This window comes from Ostrea edulis, chromosome 6 (assembly GCF_947568905.1).
Source record: "Ostrea edulis chromosome 6, xbOstEdul1.1, whole genome shotgun sequence".
Taxonomy (NCBI): Eukaryota; Metazoa; Mollusca; class Bivalvia; order Ostreida; family Ostreidae; genus Ostrea; species Ostrea edulis.
Genome location: NC_079169.1, coordinates 88,383,325 through 88,404,289, shown reverse-complemented (window position 1 = coordinate 88,404,289; position 20,965 = coordinate 88,383,325). Strand labels below are relative to the sequence as shown.

Below are 20,965 nucleotides of genomic sequence, written 5' to 3'. Positions count from 1 at the left end.
TTTACAGGGTCCATAAGACTAGATAATAGATATCTGATGAGGGCATATTTAAACAATCAATCGAAAAATTTCTCTCCAGAACAGCAAGATCATGTTAGTCATATTGGTGTTGAGGCAATTCTATATTATGTGAATTAATTTTCAGTTATGATGTGATCCTTTGGGGCTAGGTAGGGGCCACAATATGGGGGATCAACATATTTCATGGGAATAAAGATCGATAAAAAATATTAAAAATCACAACAGCTGAACAATGGAAGGGCCAAGGTGATTCAGGTGAGCAATGTGGCCCATGAACCTCTTGTTTTAATTTTGCAATGCAGTGGTGATGACACATTAACGAGTGTTTTTGGAAGTTTGAGTACAACCTGAATAATGAGTGACTTGTTTTGAAGACCTCTCTTGGACAGTAGCTTATAAAAACAGCCCTGTACGATGTAAATTAACACTCGGGTCAGCTTCATATCAGTACTAGTAATCGGAAGTACCCTCCATTACAAATTACAAGCATTTACATATAAAATAATTTATTTCAAAATCCTTCCCATCCTCAATTCTTATTTGTCACACTGTCGATTTGATCATCAGTCTTGTCATCAGAATGATTGGTCATTTCATCGGAAGTCATTTCATCAGGATACTCGGGATTGTATCGATGAACTCTAAACGGTTCTAAGTCCTCAAACCCTACAACTTCCTTCTTCGGTGCTTCCTCTTTCCAGGTGTGAAGGAAGGAGAAGCCCTTTTTCTTCCATTCTGGTGTGATTTTGCCAGCTATCCTCCATTTTCCTTCCGTGTCGGAGACGTGTTTTTCAAATAATACATATTCCAGCACATAGCGAGGACGATCCCTGTCCCCGTAAATCAGCTTTCCAAAACGATTATAAATGGCTAATTTCTGAAAATTAGAGCAGAATATGATTAGATATGAAATCATGAAGGTCTATACTCCAGATTTTCATGGGCCACAACTCTTATATACTTGCCTATAAGTCGGATTTTTGGGAGTCAATTTTTGGTCCAAAACTCTATGTCCGACTTATAGGTGTGTCCTAAGATTGGTATTTTTCTGGGCGGCGTAATGTAGTGTTTTTTAAACAACTCCGACGATTATCATGGACTACCACACAAATGATTATTGTTCATAAATATCTAGACATATCGTATTGTTTAAGTATTTTAAAATTATGTATAATGTACAAGTATTTCCATATTTTTATCTAGTTAAAAATTATTTACATACAGGTAACTAATTCTTTCAATTCAACTAATCTATCGTTTATCGGTAAAATTGAATTACGAACCCGATTTAATATTGAAATATTCACAAGTATACCAGCTGAAATACATTTCATAAAAGATCGAATATTGTTAACAGATAATTTAGATCATCATTCTTGACTCTTAAAAACTCAATTGTTGATACAACGAATTATACTGGAATCCCGCAATAACAAGTTTGACTTTTTCCTACGAGTATTGGAGTTGTAGCGTAACGGAATATACTGAGCTGACTGGAGCTTGGTACACTATACGAGGATACTTGTGCGGTACATGTATATACATTGTCCGATACCCATGACTAATCTCGTCTGATTAGAAGACGAAATCAGCTGTGGGTATCTGATGATGATGTACCTACAGTTGTATGTAATGCTGGATTTTGTTCTTGAAAATAACATTCTTTTAAAGTTATTTTTATATATAAAAAAAATTTTAGTTATTGATTTTCATTAGAGTGTTTTAGTTTGATAATTTTACAAATGTAAGACTGTCATTTAATTGTGTTTTATTGTTGCATTCTTCATCTCTACCCTTGTAAAGCACCTCAGAGTAATTTGTATTTAAAAATAAGGCACTATATAAATTTTATTATTATTATCATCCTATCTTCCAACATAAAACTTGGGACCCCTATTGTTGTACAAGCTTTGTACCAGGTGCCATGATTTGAATAAACTTGATGCTACATGTATATATATATATCATGTACATGTATATAAAGGCAGGTATCATTTTTGTCTTTTCTGACCTTGAGGATTTTTCGAGTGTTTTAAACAACAAAATATTTATATATAAAAAAGCGTTTGGGGTGTTCCCTAGTAGTTGGGGTGTTCCAAAGTGGTTGGGACATTCCTAAGTGGATGGGGTGTTCCCTAGTGTTTTGGGGTGTTCCCTAGTGTTTGGGGGTGTTTCCTAGTGTTTTGGGGGTGTTCCCTAGTGGTTAGGGTGTTCTCTAGTGGTTGGGGCATTCCCTGTGTTTTGGGGTGTTCCCTAGTGGTTGGGGTGTTCCCTAGTGGTTGGGGCATTCCCTAGTGTTTGGGGTGTTCCCCTAGTGTTTTGGGGTGTTTGCTAGTGGTTAGGACATTCCTAAGTGGTTGGGTGTTCCCTAGTGGTTGGGGCATTCCCTAGTGTATTGGGTGTTCCCTAGTGTTTGGGGTGTTCCCTAGTGGTTGGGGCGTTCCCTAGTGTTTAAGAGTGTTCCCTAGTGTTTGGGGCCATTCCCTAGTGTTTTGGGCTGTTCCCTGGTGTTTAGGAGTGTTCCCTAGTGTTTGGGGCTGTTCTCTAGTGTTTTGGGTCGTTCCCTTGTGTTTTGGGGTGTTTCCTAGTAATTGGAGTGTTCTCTAGTGGTTGGGGTGTTTCCTATTGGTCGGGGTGTTCCCTAGTGGTTGGTGTGTTCCCTAGTGTTTTGGGGTGTTTGCTAGTAATTGGGACATTCCTAAGTGGTTGGAGTGTTCCCTAGTGATTGGGGCATTCCCTAGTGTTTTGGGGGTGTTCCCTAATGGTTGGGGTGTTCCCTAGTGTTTGGGGGTATTTCCTAGTTTTTTGGGGGTGTTCCCTAGTGTTTGGGGCCGTTCCCTAGTGTTTGGGGCATTCCCTATTGTTTGGGGTGCTCTCTAGTGTTTGAGGTGTTCCCAAGTGTTTGGGGCTGTTCCCTAGTGCTTGAGGCGTTCCCTAGTGTTTGGGGTGCTCTCTAGTGGTTAGGGCATTCGCTTTGTGATCACAAGAACCAGATTTGATTCTCGATCTCAGTGTCAGATCAAACCTGAGACATTTAATAAAGGTAGTGACAGTTCTTTTGTACAGTATCAGAAGTAGAAGTCTCGAGGTCTTTTGTATATAAAGGTAGTGACAGTTCCTTTGTACAGTATTAGAAGGGAAGTCTCGAGGTCTTTTGTATATGACCTTTATAAACATAGGTCCAGTTTAACGGTACACATTGGCACGATAAAGGACCCTCATGGCTACAGCCCAGAGAACCATACATCGATCTAAATTTTTGTGGCACTTCATGAAAGCAGGTATCACCCCTATATGAGTGAAAAATTCTTAAATGGTGCGTGACATACCTGTATTAGCTGTTTGACTTACCTGTAATGTGTGAAATCTAACAGTAAACTGGGCGTAGGAGTTATCCTTTGTCCCCAGGTGACCTGCAGCCGCATTGACTATTTTAGGTTGTTCCATTGACTCAACAAACTCCCACTCGATAGTCTTGTCGTGCATCCCTTTTGTCATTTGCTAAATGATATAATATGTGTGTATATAAACATTATAAAATGAAGTGGCCTGTTTACAACTAAATCAGATACAATGAAATGCCAAATAAATTTTTTTTAGTTCCTGACTAATTCTCTTTTATTTCCTTTCAAACTGATTAAAATATTGGTTACAACAATATTGGTTCCTCTTACTACAAATTAAAATCTAAGTCTCGCGTGAATAAAATGCCATCAAATAATAAATTCCATTGTCACTATGGTTGTTCACACATGCAAGTCCCAGGTGACAGTGTATAAAGACCTCCAAGCTACACCAATTAAATCTAATGAAGGGGTATAATTCAACTCTAGTTGTCTGTACAAACTTCTACAAGTATCTACTATTTGTCTGTACAAACTCCTACAGGTATCTATTAGTTGTCTGTACAAACTTCTACAGGTATCTATCTATTGTCTGTACAAACTTCTACAGGTATCTATTAGTTGTCTGTACAAACTTCTACAGGTATCTATCTATTGTCTGTACAAACTTCTACAGGTATCTATCAGTTGTCTTTACAAACTTCTACAGGTATCTATCTATTGTCTGTACAAACTCCTACAGGTATTTATTAGTTGTCTGTACAAACTTCTACAGGTATCTATCTATTGTCTGTACAAACTTCTACAGGTATCTATTAGTTGTCTGTACAAACTTCTACAGGTATCTATCTATTGTCTGTACAAACTTCTACAGGTATCTATCAGTTGTCTTTACAAACTTCTACAGGTATCTATCTATTGTCTGTACAAACTCCTACAGGTATTTATTAGTTGTCTGTACAAACTTCTACAGGTATCTATCTATTGTCTGTACAAACTTCTACAGGTATCTATCTATTGTCTGTACAAACTTCTACAGGTATCTATCAGTTGTCTTTACAAACTTCTACAGGTATCTATCTATTGTCAGTACAAACTTCTACAGGTATCTATTAGTTGTCTGTACAAACTTCTACAGGTATCTATTAGTTGTCTGTACAAACTCCTACAGGTATCTATTCCTTCATTCTGAGCTATGGCTTTGAAATTTTCAAAAACTGAGACCTCATTTCAATGACTACGTTGGAGCGTCATTAACATCTCCATTAGCAACAAAGTTTACCTGTGCATTTTCATCATACATGTATATCTATATTCCCTATTTCAATCTAAAATGTCCATGAATTGTTTGAAATTTCCTTACCCCAAGGGCCATAACCAAGCCAGAGTCATCCAATCGCATAATCAAAGTATTTGATTTGCATATTCTTATGATATACCAGTATCTACATCCCAAAATGTCCATGTGACTGAGATCATGAGCAGAAAATGAATTCTTTGGAATTTTTTAACTTCAAGGGGCATAACTCTGCCTAAAAACTATTTGTGATCTGAGCCAGATATGAACCTGACCTGTGTATTCTCTTGACAAATCTGCATCCTGAATTTCAACTCAAAATGTCCATCTATGACTGACATATTGAGCAGACTATATATGAACTGTACAAAAATTTCTAATTTTCAAGGGGCACAACTCTGCCAAAAATTATTCAACCAGAGCTTGACATGAAAAATGAATACACACAAGCTGTTACAAGTTGCAGAGATGTATGTTAAATAAAATCCTCCGTTACACATCCACATGTATCACTCACCCCATAGACATTCTGTGTAACGTAATCAATCAACTCCTCCTCATTTTCTCTGATCCTACAGAAACCAAATCATCAACTGAATTCAGATACATGAATTATATTTCGTCCATGATCAATTGTATAAATTTCAGAAAAAATGGGGTAGTGTAGTGCATCATCATGATGTAGAAGATCGATATACTAATACATTTAAAGGCGAAGCATCAGCTTTGCAGCATTGTTTTAATCTTTTTCAAGTATATATTTTATTTGCACATTGAAAGGGAAATATAAAAACAAAGAGAAAACTAGCCACCATAGTGCTTGTAGTTTTGTATACTTGTGCTGAAGAGCTGAGGAGCTAACTTCCCTCGACATTTTTCAGTGTTACCTTTTGATCAGCGTTACCTTTTGATACAGTTGTGAGCTGTGATGTAGATGTGATGAGCGTGAGCGAGAAATTCCCTCTGGTTAAACGCTGTGTCGTACTTCTTCACAAACCTGATGAATCTAACCTTGGAGATTTTACCCAGTATTCGCTTTCTGTCCTCTTGAAATTTCTTGATAAGAAATATACATCTAATATATTATGACTTTCAAGTTAAATAACATACAGATGGTAAAATTACAGTATATAACATATAGATGGTATCGTTCTGCATTAGTGTACAGGATTTTTCGAATTTAATAAGCAAAATTTTGTCAAGATTGTAATTTCACGGGCGAATTTTCTTTACATAACATACACATACATAATAGAAATGTTAGAATTCAAACTGAAAATTCATTCATAACAGTACATTATGTTGTCTGTCATATTGTCCACTTTTATATGCATGAAATTTCAATAACTTTCAAGGAATTCATGATATTGAATATGACCTTGAGTTGGTTGGTTGTATATTGTTTAACATCCAGCTCAAGAATATTTCACTCATATGGAGACGTCACCACTGCCGGTGAAGGGCTACAAAATTTAGGTCTATGCTCGGTGCTTATTACCTTTGAGCAGGGAGGGTTCTTTATCGTGCCACACCTGCTGTGACATGGGGCCTCAATTTTTGCAGTCTCTTCCAAAAGGACGGCCCATTTAGTTGCCTCTAACGACAAGCAAGGAGTACTGAGGGCCTATCCACCTAAATTGTATCCACTTATACAATGTGTTACTGAATTTTGACCTTGGGACAATACATTTATACAATGTGTTATTGAATTTGACCTTGGGACAATACTCTTCTACAATGTGTAACTGAATTTGGCCTTGGGACAATACACTTATACATGTACAATGTGTTAGTAGAGAATTACTGAATCTGACCTTGGGACAATACACTTATACAATGTGTTAGTAGAAAATTACTGAATTTGACCTTGGGATAATACACTTATACAATGTCCTACCTCCTTTGAAGTCAATTCTTTCCTGGCGTCCTTCTCCATCGGAATATAGGAGTTCATCACTCTACCTACAACATCACAATACAGGGATGTGACATGATGTTATGCAAAAGTAAACATTAAAATAATTTATTTCTGTTGTAAACTTGTAGAAGTACAACCCAATAAATGATAAACTTTAATGAATCTTTTGTCTCTCACCAGAATTTGTGATCCCTATTTCAGTTGTGAACTTGAACAATACATGATAAACTACAATAAATCTTCTATCTCTCTGACTCACCAGAATTTGTGATCCCTATTTCCGTTGGTTTGGTATATACGCGGGTTGGTTCCTTCACTATGTATGGGGGTTGTTTCTCCTCCGCCTGTTGAGTAATAAAAAATCAAATACCGTATATCGTAAATTATTTCTCATGAAAGAATACAACTCTCATCAATTTCATTAAGAAAATTCGAAATATTGCATTCTTGGAAATATTTGCTTAGATGCAGTTTTCTATGGTGTCATTGCCCTACATCTATATACTAATGAAGTATCCTTCATCAAAAATTAAATTGCGAATTATATAAAAAATAATCAAAATTCAATACCGTCTCCCACAACTGTTTCATGGTTTTTCTGGTTCTAAGTTTTTTAAATCTCGCAGAAGGATTTGGGTGTATATGTGGCGATGAAAATTTATAACGTCCATGACATTTCATGCAGGAATTTGTTGCCGTGGTGTTCTGTAGAATTTTTACGGATGTGGCCAATCTGCTAAAGTTTCCCCTCGGAAGAAACTGAAAGTATAAGAAAAGTGAAAATAGATGAACTTAAGAGCATTTTAAATCATGTGTAGAGGTTTAGGCTATATGGACCCTGGATATTGGCTGGGAGACCTCAGCGGATAGTGCCCTGTACTCGTAATGTAGGGGTCCCGGGTTCAATTTTCAGTCCAGTCATCTCCTTTCTTGTTAAATCTTATGCTGATAATCAACCCTGAACTTCAGGTGATCAGTATATCAAAAGGCAAGAGATATCCAGACATCCAGAACATGGACTTATAACAGGAAGACCTTCATAAACTTATGTTAACTCTCCTGATTTATGCAGGAAAATGCAGCCTCCCACTATAACATTTTCCCTCTTTAAATTTCCCTTCTTATTAATTTCTTCAATTTAATAGCCAGTTCTTGTTTACCTTGAAATACTAACCAATAGAGGGCAGAGCATTTAGAGGACCCCATCTATTAGGAATAAACTTTACTTGTCATCTTTCCATTCAAGAAATTTCAAAATGGGTGAATACTTTTAACATTTACTGACATTTTCATAGTTTAATGCCTAGGTGTTAAGAACAAAATAATGGATTTTCACAACAAAGAAATGTTTTTTTGGTATATATACATACAAATATATGTACATATCAAGAATTGCCCATGAAAACTTACTTCCAATGGGTCCTTTGATGCATGGATGAATGCAGCTAGGGGGTCATTTATGTGGGAGGAAACCGGAGTACCCGAAGGAATCCCACATGTCCCAGTGGGGGACCACCATACTCTCTCACATACAACCACTGCTGATCACGGGGATCGAACTCGAGTCGTAGCAGTGAGAATCGAGAGCACTACAGGTAACCAGGACACCCGCTTATCTATATGAACCATAAAGCCCAACCTTATCACCAGAACTCCTGACCCAGGGGCCATGAATTTAACAAATTTGGTAGAGGCATCCTTGTTCATCACAATTACACACAAAGTCAGTGTGACTGGTTCTAGACCTATCTATTAATCTCGGTTGAGATTCGGCTTGGCCATCGATGAACCTATCTTATTCGATAGTTGGTAATCATCATCATCATTAATCCACTTCGTCCCATGGGGGACAAAGGGCGGCTACAGTGGCTTTCCATCTCCCTCTGTCTTGTGCAATGGTCTTAGCTTCTCCCCAGGTCTTGCCAATTTTCTTCAGGTCTGATGTTAATACCCTGCGCCAGGTGTTCTTTGGCCGTCCCCGCTTTCTCTGTCCCTGTGGATTCCATTCTAGGGCTTGTTTTGTGATATTAGTATTAGGTTTCCTCAGTGTATGCCCTATCCAGTTCCATCTGCGTGTTCTGATGGTGATTTCCACGGGTTGTTGGTTGATCCTCTTCCACAGGTTTGCATTGCTTATAACATCTGGCCACCTTATCCCGAGGATGTTTCTCAGGCACTTGTTTACAAAAACCTGGACTGATTTCATGGATGTTGATGTTTCTCTCCAGGTTTCAGACCCATATATTAGAACAGACTTCACGTTGGTGTTGAAGATTCTGATCTTGGTGCGTGTTCTCAGTGCCTTGCTTCGCCATACTGGTCTTAACATGGCAAAAGCTTGCTGGGCCTTCCTTTTTCTTGCTATGATGTGTTTGTCTGTGCCCCCAGATTTACTGACAATACTTTCTAAGTAGGTGAAGTCTTTGATGTCCTCTAATTCCATGTTGTTTATCTCGATTGCGTCAGTTTGTATGGAGTTGATTCTCATTGATTTTGTTTCCTGGGTGTTGATGTAAAGACCAGTTTTTTTTGCTGTTGCTTCTAGGTTGGAGGCTTGATGTTGGGAGTCTTGAAGACGGTGAGATAGTGTGCAGATGTCGTCAGCAAAGTGAAGGTCTTCCAGACGTCTTACTAGTGTCCACTGAATGCCAGTTGGGCTACTGTAGGCTGTTTTGCTGACCCAGTCTATCACTAGAAGGAAGAGTAGAGGAGAGAGCAGGCATCCTTGTCTCACCCCGGTTGTTACTGGGAATGGCTCTGTGATGGTTCCTTCATGGATTACTTGACATGTGAATCCGGCATAAAGTTGTTGTATGATGGAAATAACTTTGCGCGGAATTCCATAGTGTCCAAGGATTCCCCAGAGCACTTGGTGGTCTACGCTGTCGAATGCCTTCTGGAAATGGATGAAGTTGGGGTAGAGTGATGACTGCCACTCGATTGTCTGTTCAATGATGATTCTAACGGTGGTTATCTGGTCAACGCAATGTACCAACTCAATTAATGTATCACATTCATCTAATCAAATTTCGGTAGTATTATTACCATGTAATGACTGAATTTAAAGAATAAGATGATAGTTGGTAAAATGGGTAGTAAAATCTGGACCGGGCCGGGTCGGGTCACCTTGGTAATCTTAATTTTTTACGCCATTTTCACAGTATTGGTGATAATTCATACTTGCTAATGTTATAATGCATTTTACATCAAGATATATGATTAAACCCATAACAAATATGACCAAATATTGACCAAATGGTACCTTTAACAAATCCAATGATGTATAACAGTCCCATGTTCTATTAAAAAAAAATATTCAAGATATACAACTGAAAAAAGGGATATTTTGTGTGTTATGCTGTTGCAGCTAAAAAATGGCTTTATTTTCAAGTTTTTGTTCAAAGAGATTTATAGAAGAAGCTTTTGGTAATAGAAACCAGATCAGTGAGAAATTATTTCACTTTTACGTGCAATTTACTGTATGTAAATCGAAAAAATATTAGCGAAATAATGTTTAGATATGTGAAAATGCTTGTATGTTATACAATTTTAAAAAATTCCAATGTTTAAACTTACAAGTAAAAAAACTACATGTTTATTCATTATTTCAACTTTTGTTTTGCATTGAAAATTGAGTTGAAAACTAAATGAAACATTATAGAAAAGTTTGAGTGGGTTATTCAAAACTTGAAAAAATTACACATTTTTCTCTAACTGGCATAAAAATGTCCCAAAATTCTGTAGTGTCCGCAACATGTGCATATTTTGGAATGCCTGATGACTTATACTTCTATACTCTTACTGGTAAGAGGCAATACAGTTACTAATGTGTCTACCAAAGAAACAGACTCTAGATCAGTATTGCTAAGTTTTCTGACAGATATATTGTGTTTTGTAGTGTCCGCAACCCTGTAGAGTCCGCAACAGCTTTTTGATTTCATAGATTTTTTCAAGAAAATGTATTATGATTTATCTTTACGATAACTATAACTATTCAAGTATTTACTTTAAACATGTAATGGATTAAAATATTGTGAAAATATACACTGTATGTTCAAACGGAATTTACACCCATAACATCTAGTGTATACATATTCAAAATCCTTCAATTTTCAGTCTAAAGTTACATATTTCAAGTTAATTTTCACATATTTCAAACTGAAGTGGAAACTAATTAAACAAATATATGTCAAGATGTTAATTGTTTAATGATAAATCTAAATATATTCCAATTTAATTATGTTACCGACACTACATTAATGATATGTATTCCAATTTTCTTAAATGTCTTAGACTAAAAGATTTCAATGAGCCACTGAGATGAGCAGCCCAGAGAGGTTAATGAAATCAAGAGAGAAGATAGAAGAAATAGGGTGAAATTAAAAAAAAACAAACAGTGAAGCTAAAGAAAGACAAAATAAGGAAAAGGAGAAAGAGAGAGAGAGGGAGGCAGGCAGGGTTTGACATTTACTTTTCGGAGCACTAGACCAGTCGGGCTACTTCAAACGATTTTTGCTAGACCTGACCTTAAATTCACTAGCCCCGACCAACTTTCCAGAAACGGATAGTTTCTCCATATTTAAATGTACTTAATTCAAATGTCAAACATTAAGTTTGCATGAACAAAAACGTACTTAATTGTCTCAGACAAGAGGCCCAGGGGCCTTATAGGTCACCTGAGTATCATGTAACAACCTTCCAATGTTTGAATTAGGTTTGTGTTTAAATATAAGAATTTTACTTTTGGATGGAAGAAACATTGAATAGCTATGTGGTCAGCCCCGCCTATGCACCAGAACCCCTGACCCAGGGGCCATAAATTTCAGTTTTGAAAGAAGTATCCTTGATCATCATTATCATACTATTAGTTTGTCTACTTAATACCCAGCAGCAGAGGAGAAGATTTTCAAAGAAATAAAATGCATTTTCACTATATGATCAATAGGGCCCCACCCTAATACCAGAACCCTGACCCAGGGGCCATGAATTTCACAATTTTGAAAGAGGCATCCTTGCTCATCATAACCATGCTATTGGTTTGTCTACTTAATACCCAAGGACAGAGAAGAAGATTTTCAAAGAAATAATGCATTTTCACTATATGACTTATTGAGCCCCACCCTAGCACCAGAACCCCTGATCCAGGGGCCATGAATTTCACAATTTTTAACAAGAGGTACTGTGAGCAATGCTCACTAAGAATACTCCCCGCTTACCCCAATCTCCCAAAGGGTGTTGGTAATAGGTATAAACTACCTCTTTTCTGAGTGTTGCTACTTCGATGTCCAGTGTGCATAACCTTTGACCTTTTGACCCCAAAATCGATAGGGAACATCTTCATCCCATGGGTAGTCCATATGTATGATATGGTGACTGTAGGTGGAAAGGATAACGCTTTAGAGACCAGAAACCATATTGCTACTTCAATGTCCAGTGCACTTGACCTTTAACCTTTTGACCCCAAAATCGATAGGGAACATCTTCATCCTATGGGTAGTCCATATGTATGATATGGTGACTGTAGGTGGAAAGGATAACACTTTAGAGCCCGGAAACCATATTGCTACTTCGATGTCCAGTGTGCTTGACCTTTGACCTTTTGACCCCAAAATCGATAGGGAACATCTTCATCCCATGGGTAGTCCATATGTTTGATATGGTGACTGTAGGTGGAAAGGATAACACTTTAGAGCCCGGAAACCATATTGCTACTTCAATGTCCAGTGCGCTTGACCTTTGACCTTTTGACCCCAAAATCGATAGGGAACATCTTCATCCTATGGGTAGTCCATATGTATGATATGGTGACTGTAAGTGGAAAGGATAACACTTTAGAGCCCGGAAACCATATTGCTACTTCAATGTCCAGTGCACTTGACCTTTAACCTTTTGACCCCAAAATCGATAGGGAACATCTTCATCCTATGGGTAGTCCATATGTATGATATGGTGACTGTAGGTGGAAAGGATAACACTTTAGAGCCCGGAAACCATATTGCTACTTCGATGTCCAGTGTGCTTGACCTTTGACCTTTTGACCCCAAAATCGATAGGGAACATCTTCATCCCATGGGTAGTCCATATATATGATATGGTGACGGTAGGTGGAAAGGATAATGCTTTAGAGTCCGGAAACCATTTGCGTCTACAGACGGACGGACGGACAACCCGATTCCAGTATACCCTCCCACAACTTGTTGCGGGGGGTATAAAGAGGCATCCTTGCTCATCATTACCATGCTATTAGTTTGTCTACTTAATACCCAGAGACAGAGAAGAAGATTTTCAAAGAATTTCTACACTTTCACTATATGACCAATAGAGCCCCACCCTAACACAAGAACCCCTGCCCCAGGGGCCATGAATTTCACAATTTTGGTAGAGGGCTCAACGCTAATTATAATTATGCCCACAGTTTGGCTTCTTGATGTCCAGGAGTAAAGAAGAAGATTTTTTAAAATTACACTCATTTTGATGGTTTTTGCCCCACCCCTCAGGCCCCAGGGGGGCAGGGACCACGAATTTCACAATTTTTGTTCCCCTCTACCCATAGATGCTATAAGCCAAAATTGGTTGAAATTGGTTCAGGGGTTTCAGAGAAGAAGCTGAAAATGTTCAAATGTTAACGCACGACGAACGACGACAGACAAAAACAGATAGCCATAGGTCACCTGAATGAATTCAGGTGACCTAAAAAGAGCATTAGTCTCGTCTTTCAACTTAATGCTCTCTCATTTTGACCTCAACCGTTTTTTAAATTTCTATTTCATAAGCCTTGCTTTGTTTCTTCCCAACCTTTTACTTTTTTCTCTTGGGACATCTTTTCTTGAGGACGAGAAGTCGTATTTGAATATAAAGACATTCCCGCACATATGTCAACACCAAAAAATGGCTGTTTGTGACGTAATTTATTAATTTCATAAACACTTTCTTATATTTGATTCAAATAAATTGGGGATTTTTTTAAATGAAAATAAATTCGTCAAAAACATAACTTTACACACATTAACATTGAGTAGATGTCGTAAAACATCACTTCCGACCGCGACTTATTTATCAGACACTGAGTAGATGTCGTAAAACATCACTTCCGACCGCGACTTATTTATCAGAACCAAAACTTGAGATTATGTCATCATGCGGCTCGCAAACTCTACAGTTATTCTTTTTTCAGTTAAGAATAAAATATGTTACAGTTTAAAGTAAAGTTTCTTGTTTATTTTTTCAACACGACCAGTCGGACTAGTAAATCTACATTTTACCCGACCGGACCTATCATTTAGTAGACTGAGTCGGTCGGACGTGCCTTAGTGTCAAACCCTGGGAGGTAAAAAACAATCCCCAATTTCTTGCCACAAAAAGAGATTACATGAATGAAAAAATACAGACAGAAAGAAATCTTGAGAGAAAGAAAAGGTTGAAATTGAAAATGAAATGCAAGAAAAGGTCAGAACACAAAAAAATTGGAAAGAAAAGAACAATTTAAAAAGGAAAAGAATTAAAACCAAAAAGGGCAGAGAAAGAAATGTTATTTGTGACAAACATAATTTTCAGATCATAGTTATGGACAAGGAGAAAGATGAGGTTGAACTCCCCCCCACCCACCCCCCACCCCCAAGTACTGCTGGATATCTGAATACAATTTCTGTTCACACGAAATACAGAAAGTAGATTCCTCCTGGGGAAACTAATGATAAAATTAGCGTCATACTTTCTGAGCCAATTTTATCCCCAAACAGTACCAATGACAAGTTATTTCATTCTTTTGATAATTAGTACTGTTTATATGCAAACATTATTTTGCAATCAACATTTAGTTCCAAGTTCAAGTTTGTTTGAATTTCAAAAAATAAATAAGAGTTGTTCATAAATTGATCTACAGTACTTGCAGTGTCTACCTTAGCATTAATTATCATTTCACATTTATTTCATTACAATATTTCTGAAATAAGTGAATATAATAAAACATCTCTAATATTCTGTTCTTTTGATGATAAAGTTGGATAACTTGATTAAAAAAACAAATGGTTAGTTTGAAAGATGACACTTCAAACTTGTATACACTTTATAATTGATATATAGGTATTATTTCCAAAAGTATCATTCTAGCCTCCCCACCCCCTTTTTTTTTTCAATTTTCCCCATTATATTATACCATTCACTAATATAGAAAACAATTTAGTGTTTAAGGTTTTTAATTTACTTCATTCAAATCAAATATGGATTCAATCAGAAATACTTCAGTATATTTGTAGTGTCCGCAACAATATAAAATCTGAGAGAAAACAAATAAGAGTCCTCAGTAAATTCTTTAATTTATGAAATTTACTCTATAAAATCATTCCTTAAAACATGTTTAATAGAACGAACATCTGTGACACCATCAATATTTTTTGAAACTGCATAACAATATATAATGAGGAAAAATTAATGGTCAATGTTATATGGTAATTCCCATCTCAAAAAAAAAACCCATTCTACAACTTTTGATATCTAATTTTCCAGAGTTGATCCTATGGCACGTGAATTTGTTGAGAAAGAAACATTTATCAACATTGATTTTAAAATAAATGACAATATTTAATGTAGGATAACCTGTAGTGTCCGCAACAAAAATATCTATGTATATTCAAAATTTAAGAAGAATGAAATGAAGACATACAGAATATTATGATAGATTTATTTGAATTTAGGAATATTCAATGTCATTTTCACATGATAATCATATAGGTCTTATGAGTATTTGTAAATGTAAATAAACCTAAAAGATTGGAGACAAATTGGGCAAAAATATTAGTAGGACATTTATATGAAAATTTTTCTTGTTTTCAAAGAAAACCACAAAATTTTCTTTTTAATTTACTTCTTTCTGGTACATAGTCCAAACCAGTAAGAAATTTGGCCATGAACATTATCTTTGCATAAGTTTACTAGATGTAACAGGTGTAATTTAGTGTCCGCAACACAGGTTCTTTTCCAAAATTTGACGTGGCATAACTTTTTTTATAGGAATGCTTATACAAAAAAATGTTGGTTCTTGTACGCATACATATTGCACTTTCTAGGCAACATGTCAAAAATGTGCTATGTGGATTTTTATTTTTTGCTCCAAGTGCAACATAATTTGCACAAATACTGTGAAAATGGCGACAGTTTTCTTCGTTACTTTATTTTCGTTTGATGTGAAACTTCTTAATCTTAATCTGGATGATACATTGGGTCTTCGCTACAAAAATTACGGCATAATTTTGCTTCACTGTGAAAATATCAACGATTGTTTATTTCAGGTTGGTAAATTGGGTAGCGAGAAAAAATACGCAACTAATATATGTTACACAACAATGAAACTAGACATAATTTAGATAAATATTATGACTATAGTATTTATCACCAAAATGCTGCAGTACCTGTTATGTGAGTCTTATATATTTGATATTTACGATTTATTAAAACCCAGGTCAAAAGGAAACCGGACACAGGTAGCCCATGGCCGAATATTAAAATTCCGAATAAACTGAAGGTGTTAGCTGTCACTTTCATCTTCGACGCATCCTGAATGTAATTCAGCGTCCCATCAATTACTAATTATGAATGGATATCACTTTGATCTCACAATTACGGTTAATTGATAAAAAACAGTAGCAACTAAATCGCATCCGGTTTCCTCTTGGTCCAGGTTTGGAAAAATCGCCGGTAAGTAAAATAAAAGGCAATGAAATGGTCAAGTAATGCATTGAGTATCAAATTCAACTCTCTATGAATTGAAAAAATGCAAGGTTTTCGGCAGTAGGTGCATAGTTTACAGAAAATACGTAATAATGTGTGTTCTGGTCTCGCTACCCATTTTACCAACCAGATTTTATACAATCATTGCATTCTTTATCTGTAGGTAATATTATGTGCTAAATTTTGTACCGAAGACTAAATGTATCATAAAGAATATATTATGTAAGTTTCAAAACAAGCAAAGATATATCAACGAAGAAAACTAAAGAAATCGGTTTACGAAGGTGACCCGGCCCGGTTTTTACTACCCATTTTACCAACTATCATCTTATTCTTTAAATTCAGTCATTACATGGTAATAATACTACCGAAATTTGATTAGATGAATGTGATACATTAATTGAGTTGGTACATTATATCTTCTCAGAACTGTCGAGTTACTTTACGAAGAGACTTGATTGATAGATCTTTGGACAAGGGCCGAGAGTTGAATATAACTCGAATTTCCTCAGCATGAGTTTACATCCACTCGAGTCTCGATACATTTTTGTATATAAGTAAACATACCGTATGTTACTAAATACCTAACTTTCGATTTGCCTATAATTTGAGTTTATGGAATCATTAATTTAAAAGCAATGAATAAAAAAATAAAATAAAATACCATCATGTTCAAAACACTGGTCATGGACATCACCATTTTCTGTATTCCGATCCCGATGAAAACATCAAATCATCGCAAACCACGAGCTTATGAAATACTATATATACATATAATTAAATAGCATCTTACAAGTGGTAATCTCAAAGGGTTAGCATCGGAACTCCTGACCCAGGGGGCCATGAATTTAACAAATTTGATAAAAGCTGCAATTGAAGAGAGCATCAATTCAATATTCAGTAAAAGTAAAGTAAAGTAAATTTTATTTAAAGTCGGCACTATATACACTCAACATATCAAACACAAGCTCTGTAGAGCTTTTTAACCGATTATCACATTCATGTATTCAAAGACAATGACGCATAGCATGCATGTACACATATATATAGACATATCACAGATTAACAAAAGAATACAAAATAAAAGAAAACCTTCATGCAAGAATATACAGATACGAAAGCATAAGACCACGAGGAAGAAATAAAATACTACAAGCAAGAGTATATGTATATAAAAATCATCATTAAATTTCAAGCCAATTGGCTATGTTTGTTGCTAATATTGCGTAAGTGTAAGCTGTCAAGTAAAAGCTGGGTATATAGTATAAGAATTTTAAAAATAATTTAAATATAATTAAAATCAATAATAGTAGGAAATTAATTGTATAAATATTTAAAATTTCATTGCTGATGGAATTAACTTAAAATAAATAATAAACTAGGAAAGTAACGTCTATTGAGCCATGCAAACACACACAATTCAGGTACTGCTCTCATCAATTCAATTAATACGCGCAATGTGAATTAAGGAATTATTGCTCGCAAAGTTTCATTTGGAGCTCGGTATAAACTAATTAAAGATCTCTTTAATTCAATTGGGGATATCTTTGATTATTTAATTTTGTATGAGGAATTAATGCGCGCATTGATCAATTCTTTCAGTTGTGGATATGTTGAATATAAGATATCCCAAATTATATAGTTGCTCTCTCTCTCTCTCTCTTTCTCTCAAAGAATTTTAAAATTCAATTGAATAGAGCAATAATTCAATTATTGCGCGCATTAATTGAATTGATACGCGCTACATATTATCTGTTTTGTATTGCTTGTGGGAATTATGAGATTGATCACTGTTCGTTGTCTTCACCTTTCATGCGATACGCGCGTTAATTGAATTATTGCTCTCTTCACCATTGAATTGTTGTGCGCATCAATTCAACTGTTGATATCATCAATTCGTTTGAGAAGAACAACAATTCAATTATATGTGCTAATCAATTCAGCAGAACAATTAATGCCAATCAAATTAATGCGCGCAATAATTCAGCGTCATCATTAACACTATATTGTTGCATGCATCAAATGGACTTATGGTACATGTATCTTCAAATAATTAAAGATTACTTCAATTATTTTAATTTGTTAGCCTAATTTGGCGAACCATATGTTTTTACCTCTATATCTATAAATTTACATGCAAATTTGTATAAAACATTCGATAGCTTGGAACTCTCTCTAAGTACGTTCATTTTGGGAAACAAACGCCTTTTCTGCTCGGGAAGAAAACGGAACATCAGCCGGACACTGCAGCGCATCTTTCCACCCGGACGTCACACCCTGTATGTCCTGGACCCGGACGTCACACCCTGTATGTCCTGGACCCGGATGCATGTGGCCAAGTGAATGAGTCCGCCTCCGCGCAAAGCAGGTCTCACTTCAAGCAACTGCACAGAACTTAGGTCGCCAACCTTCAAAGCCCTGTGGCGATGGGCGAGTGACGACGGTAGCAGACACGGCATGGTGCTTCCAGCTGCTAGCCACAGACCTGCACACAGACTATCATGGTGGAATGGGCGCTGACTGCCTACCCAGGACAAAGACAACTTTCGGCAGCTGTCCTGATGTCGGAGCAGCCTTTTTCAGGGACAGCACTGCCCTCCCCCCCCCCCCCCCCCCCCCCCCCCCCCCCTCTATGGGGAAGGGTCTAGAAACGGTGATACAAACCAGTACTTGCCCTTTTGAATCCTGTCAGTTTACCGGACATCCAACTGTACAGTCGAGACATTGCAAAGAAGAATCACAGAAGACATGTTCGTAAATCTAACAAACTCTGCATTGGTGTCTGGAACGTTAGACCATTGATAAACACCAACTCCAGTAACAGACCAGAGCGTAGGACGGTGTTAGTTGCACGAGAACTGGATTGATACGGAGTGGACATCGCTGCACTAAAAGAGACTCGTTTCGTTGAGTGTGGTGAGCTGACAGAACCTGGTGCCGGTTATTCATTCTTCTGGAGTGGAAATTCAAAGGAAGAGCCAAGAGAGGCGGGAGTTGGCTTTGCTATCCGGAAGCTACAATCGTTACCGAAGGGTATCAACAACAGGCTCATGATGGTGAGACTCCCAATAAACAACAGCACAGGTATCACATTCATCAGTGTATATACTCCAACAATGCAACTCTGACACTGACAAGGAGGCCTTTTATCAGACCCTCGGTGAAGTTATACAAACAGTTCCCAAGTCAGACAAGCTGATGCTGATTTCAATGCCCGTGTGGGATCCGACCATGAGGCGTGGACAGGACGTCATAAGCCCTCATGACATTGTAAATGAAAATTCCAACGGGATGTTACTCCTCACCTTGTGTGCACAGAGAGAGAGAGAGAGAGAGAGAGAGAGAGAGAGAGAGAGAGAGATTGCGATTACTAACACGTATTTCAAGCTTTCAGTGAAACACAAAACCACTTGGACACACCCACGTTCGAAGCATGGTCATTTAATTAACCATGTCATCACTAGACGCTGTGGTTTGAAGGAAGTGCGTGTGACCAAAGCCATGAGAGGAACGGATTGCTGGACAGACTGCACCTTACTGAGATCGCGGTTGGTTTTTAGTGCTGTGTCAGCGCCCATGAGATGCAGGGGGTAGGAAGAAGCTAAATGTGAGTAGCTTCAGCAATGATGTAACAAAAGAAGACCCGAAGATCGCTTTCCAAGACTCACTTGCAAGTCTGACCTTTGCTGACGGTACCACAGAGGAAACCTGGGAACACTTCAGGGGCACAGTGCCGGAGACTGCCCATTCGGTTCTTGGTATCCAGAGGAGAAAGCACCATAATTGGTTTGATGAAAATGCTGCTGAGATTCAAGACCTACTATCCAGTCAACATGCAGCCTGGTTAGCTGATAGGAACTCGTCATCCAAAGCAATCTAATTAAAATCAGATCCTAGAATACGCTCACAATCGCTACATTACTTACGTAGAGTATACGGCACGGATCTAAGAAGTCTGATTTTAATTAGATTGCATCCAACGAAGTCCATTACAAGCGGCTACGCGCAGAGGCCCAGAACAAGCTATGTCAAATGAAGGACAGCTGTTGGGAAGCAAAAGCTGCAGAGTTGCAGGAATGTGCAGACATGCATGTTACCAAGCTCTTTTTCAGCGGCTTGCAAACAGTGTATGGACCTTAATCCCATGCCATGACGCCTGTTCGCACTGCGGAGGGTGCTCTGCTGACGGACAAGGAGGAAATCTTGAGAAGAGGGACGAAACACTCTCACAAGCTGCTCAACAGACCGTCTAGCATTGATGAAGAGGCTATTAACCGCATCCCCCAATGGCCAACAATAAACTGTCTAGATGACCAGCCAACGGAGGAAGAGGTACGAAGGACTGTGAAACACTGTCAGGAAAAGAGGCAGGACCAGACGGGATCCCCCCCCCCCCCCCCCCCCCCCCCCGAGATATACAAGATGAAGGGGAAGTACTCATCACCAAGCTCACAGAACTATTCATCAATCTGACCAAGGTATTCAACACTGTTTTTTGAACAGGCCTTTGGTCAATCCTAGCAAAACTTGGCTGCCCTGTAGAGTTCATTCACATGGTACGCTTCTTCCATGATGGTACAATGACAAGAGTTTTGGGAACCGGCTGTGCGTCGGAACTTTTCCCAGTCACCAATGGTGTGAAGCAATGTTGTGTGATAG

General features: G+C 37.5%; 2 protein-coding genes across 3 annotated transcripts in view; one reads left to right on the top strand and one right to left on the bottom strand.

Annotated features, from left to right (window-relative positions):
• Positions 1 to 20,965, top strand: part of LOC125645932 (protein Hikeshi-like) — a 145,465-nt gene that overhangs the window by 98,454 nt on the left and 26,046 nt on the right. The window lies entirely within an intron of this gene.
• LOC125645926 (39S ribosomal protein L45, mitochondrial-like) lies at positions 511 to 17,105 on the bottom strand. Of its 2 annotated transcripts, none has more exons than XM_048871945.2 (8): positions 16,971 to 17,105; positions 7,151 to 7,339; positions 6,840 to 6,924; positions 6,560 to 6,624; positions 5,567 to 5,718; positions 5,180 to 5,234; positions 3,373 to 3,522; positions 511 to 898 (listed from the first exon to the last, which is right to left on the bottom strand). In XM_048871945.2, the coding sequence occupies exons 1-8, from the start codon at positions 17,004 to 17,006 to the stop codon at positions 551 to 553; spliced, it is 1,080 nt and encodes a 359-aa protein (XP_048727902.2). In that variant the 5' UTR covers positions 17,007 to 17,105; the 3' UTR covers positions 511 to 550. The 2 variants fall into 2 exon arrangements, with proteins under 2 accessions (XP_048727902.2, XP_055998521.1); XM_056142546.1 differs by lacking the exon at positions 16,971 to 17,105 and adding an exon at positions 7,991 to 8,123.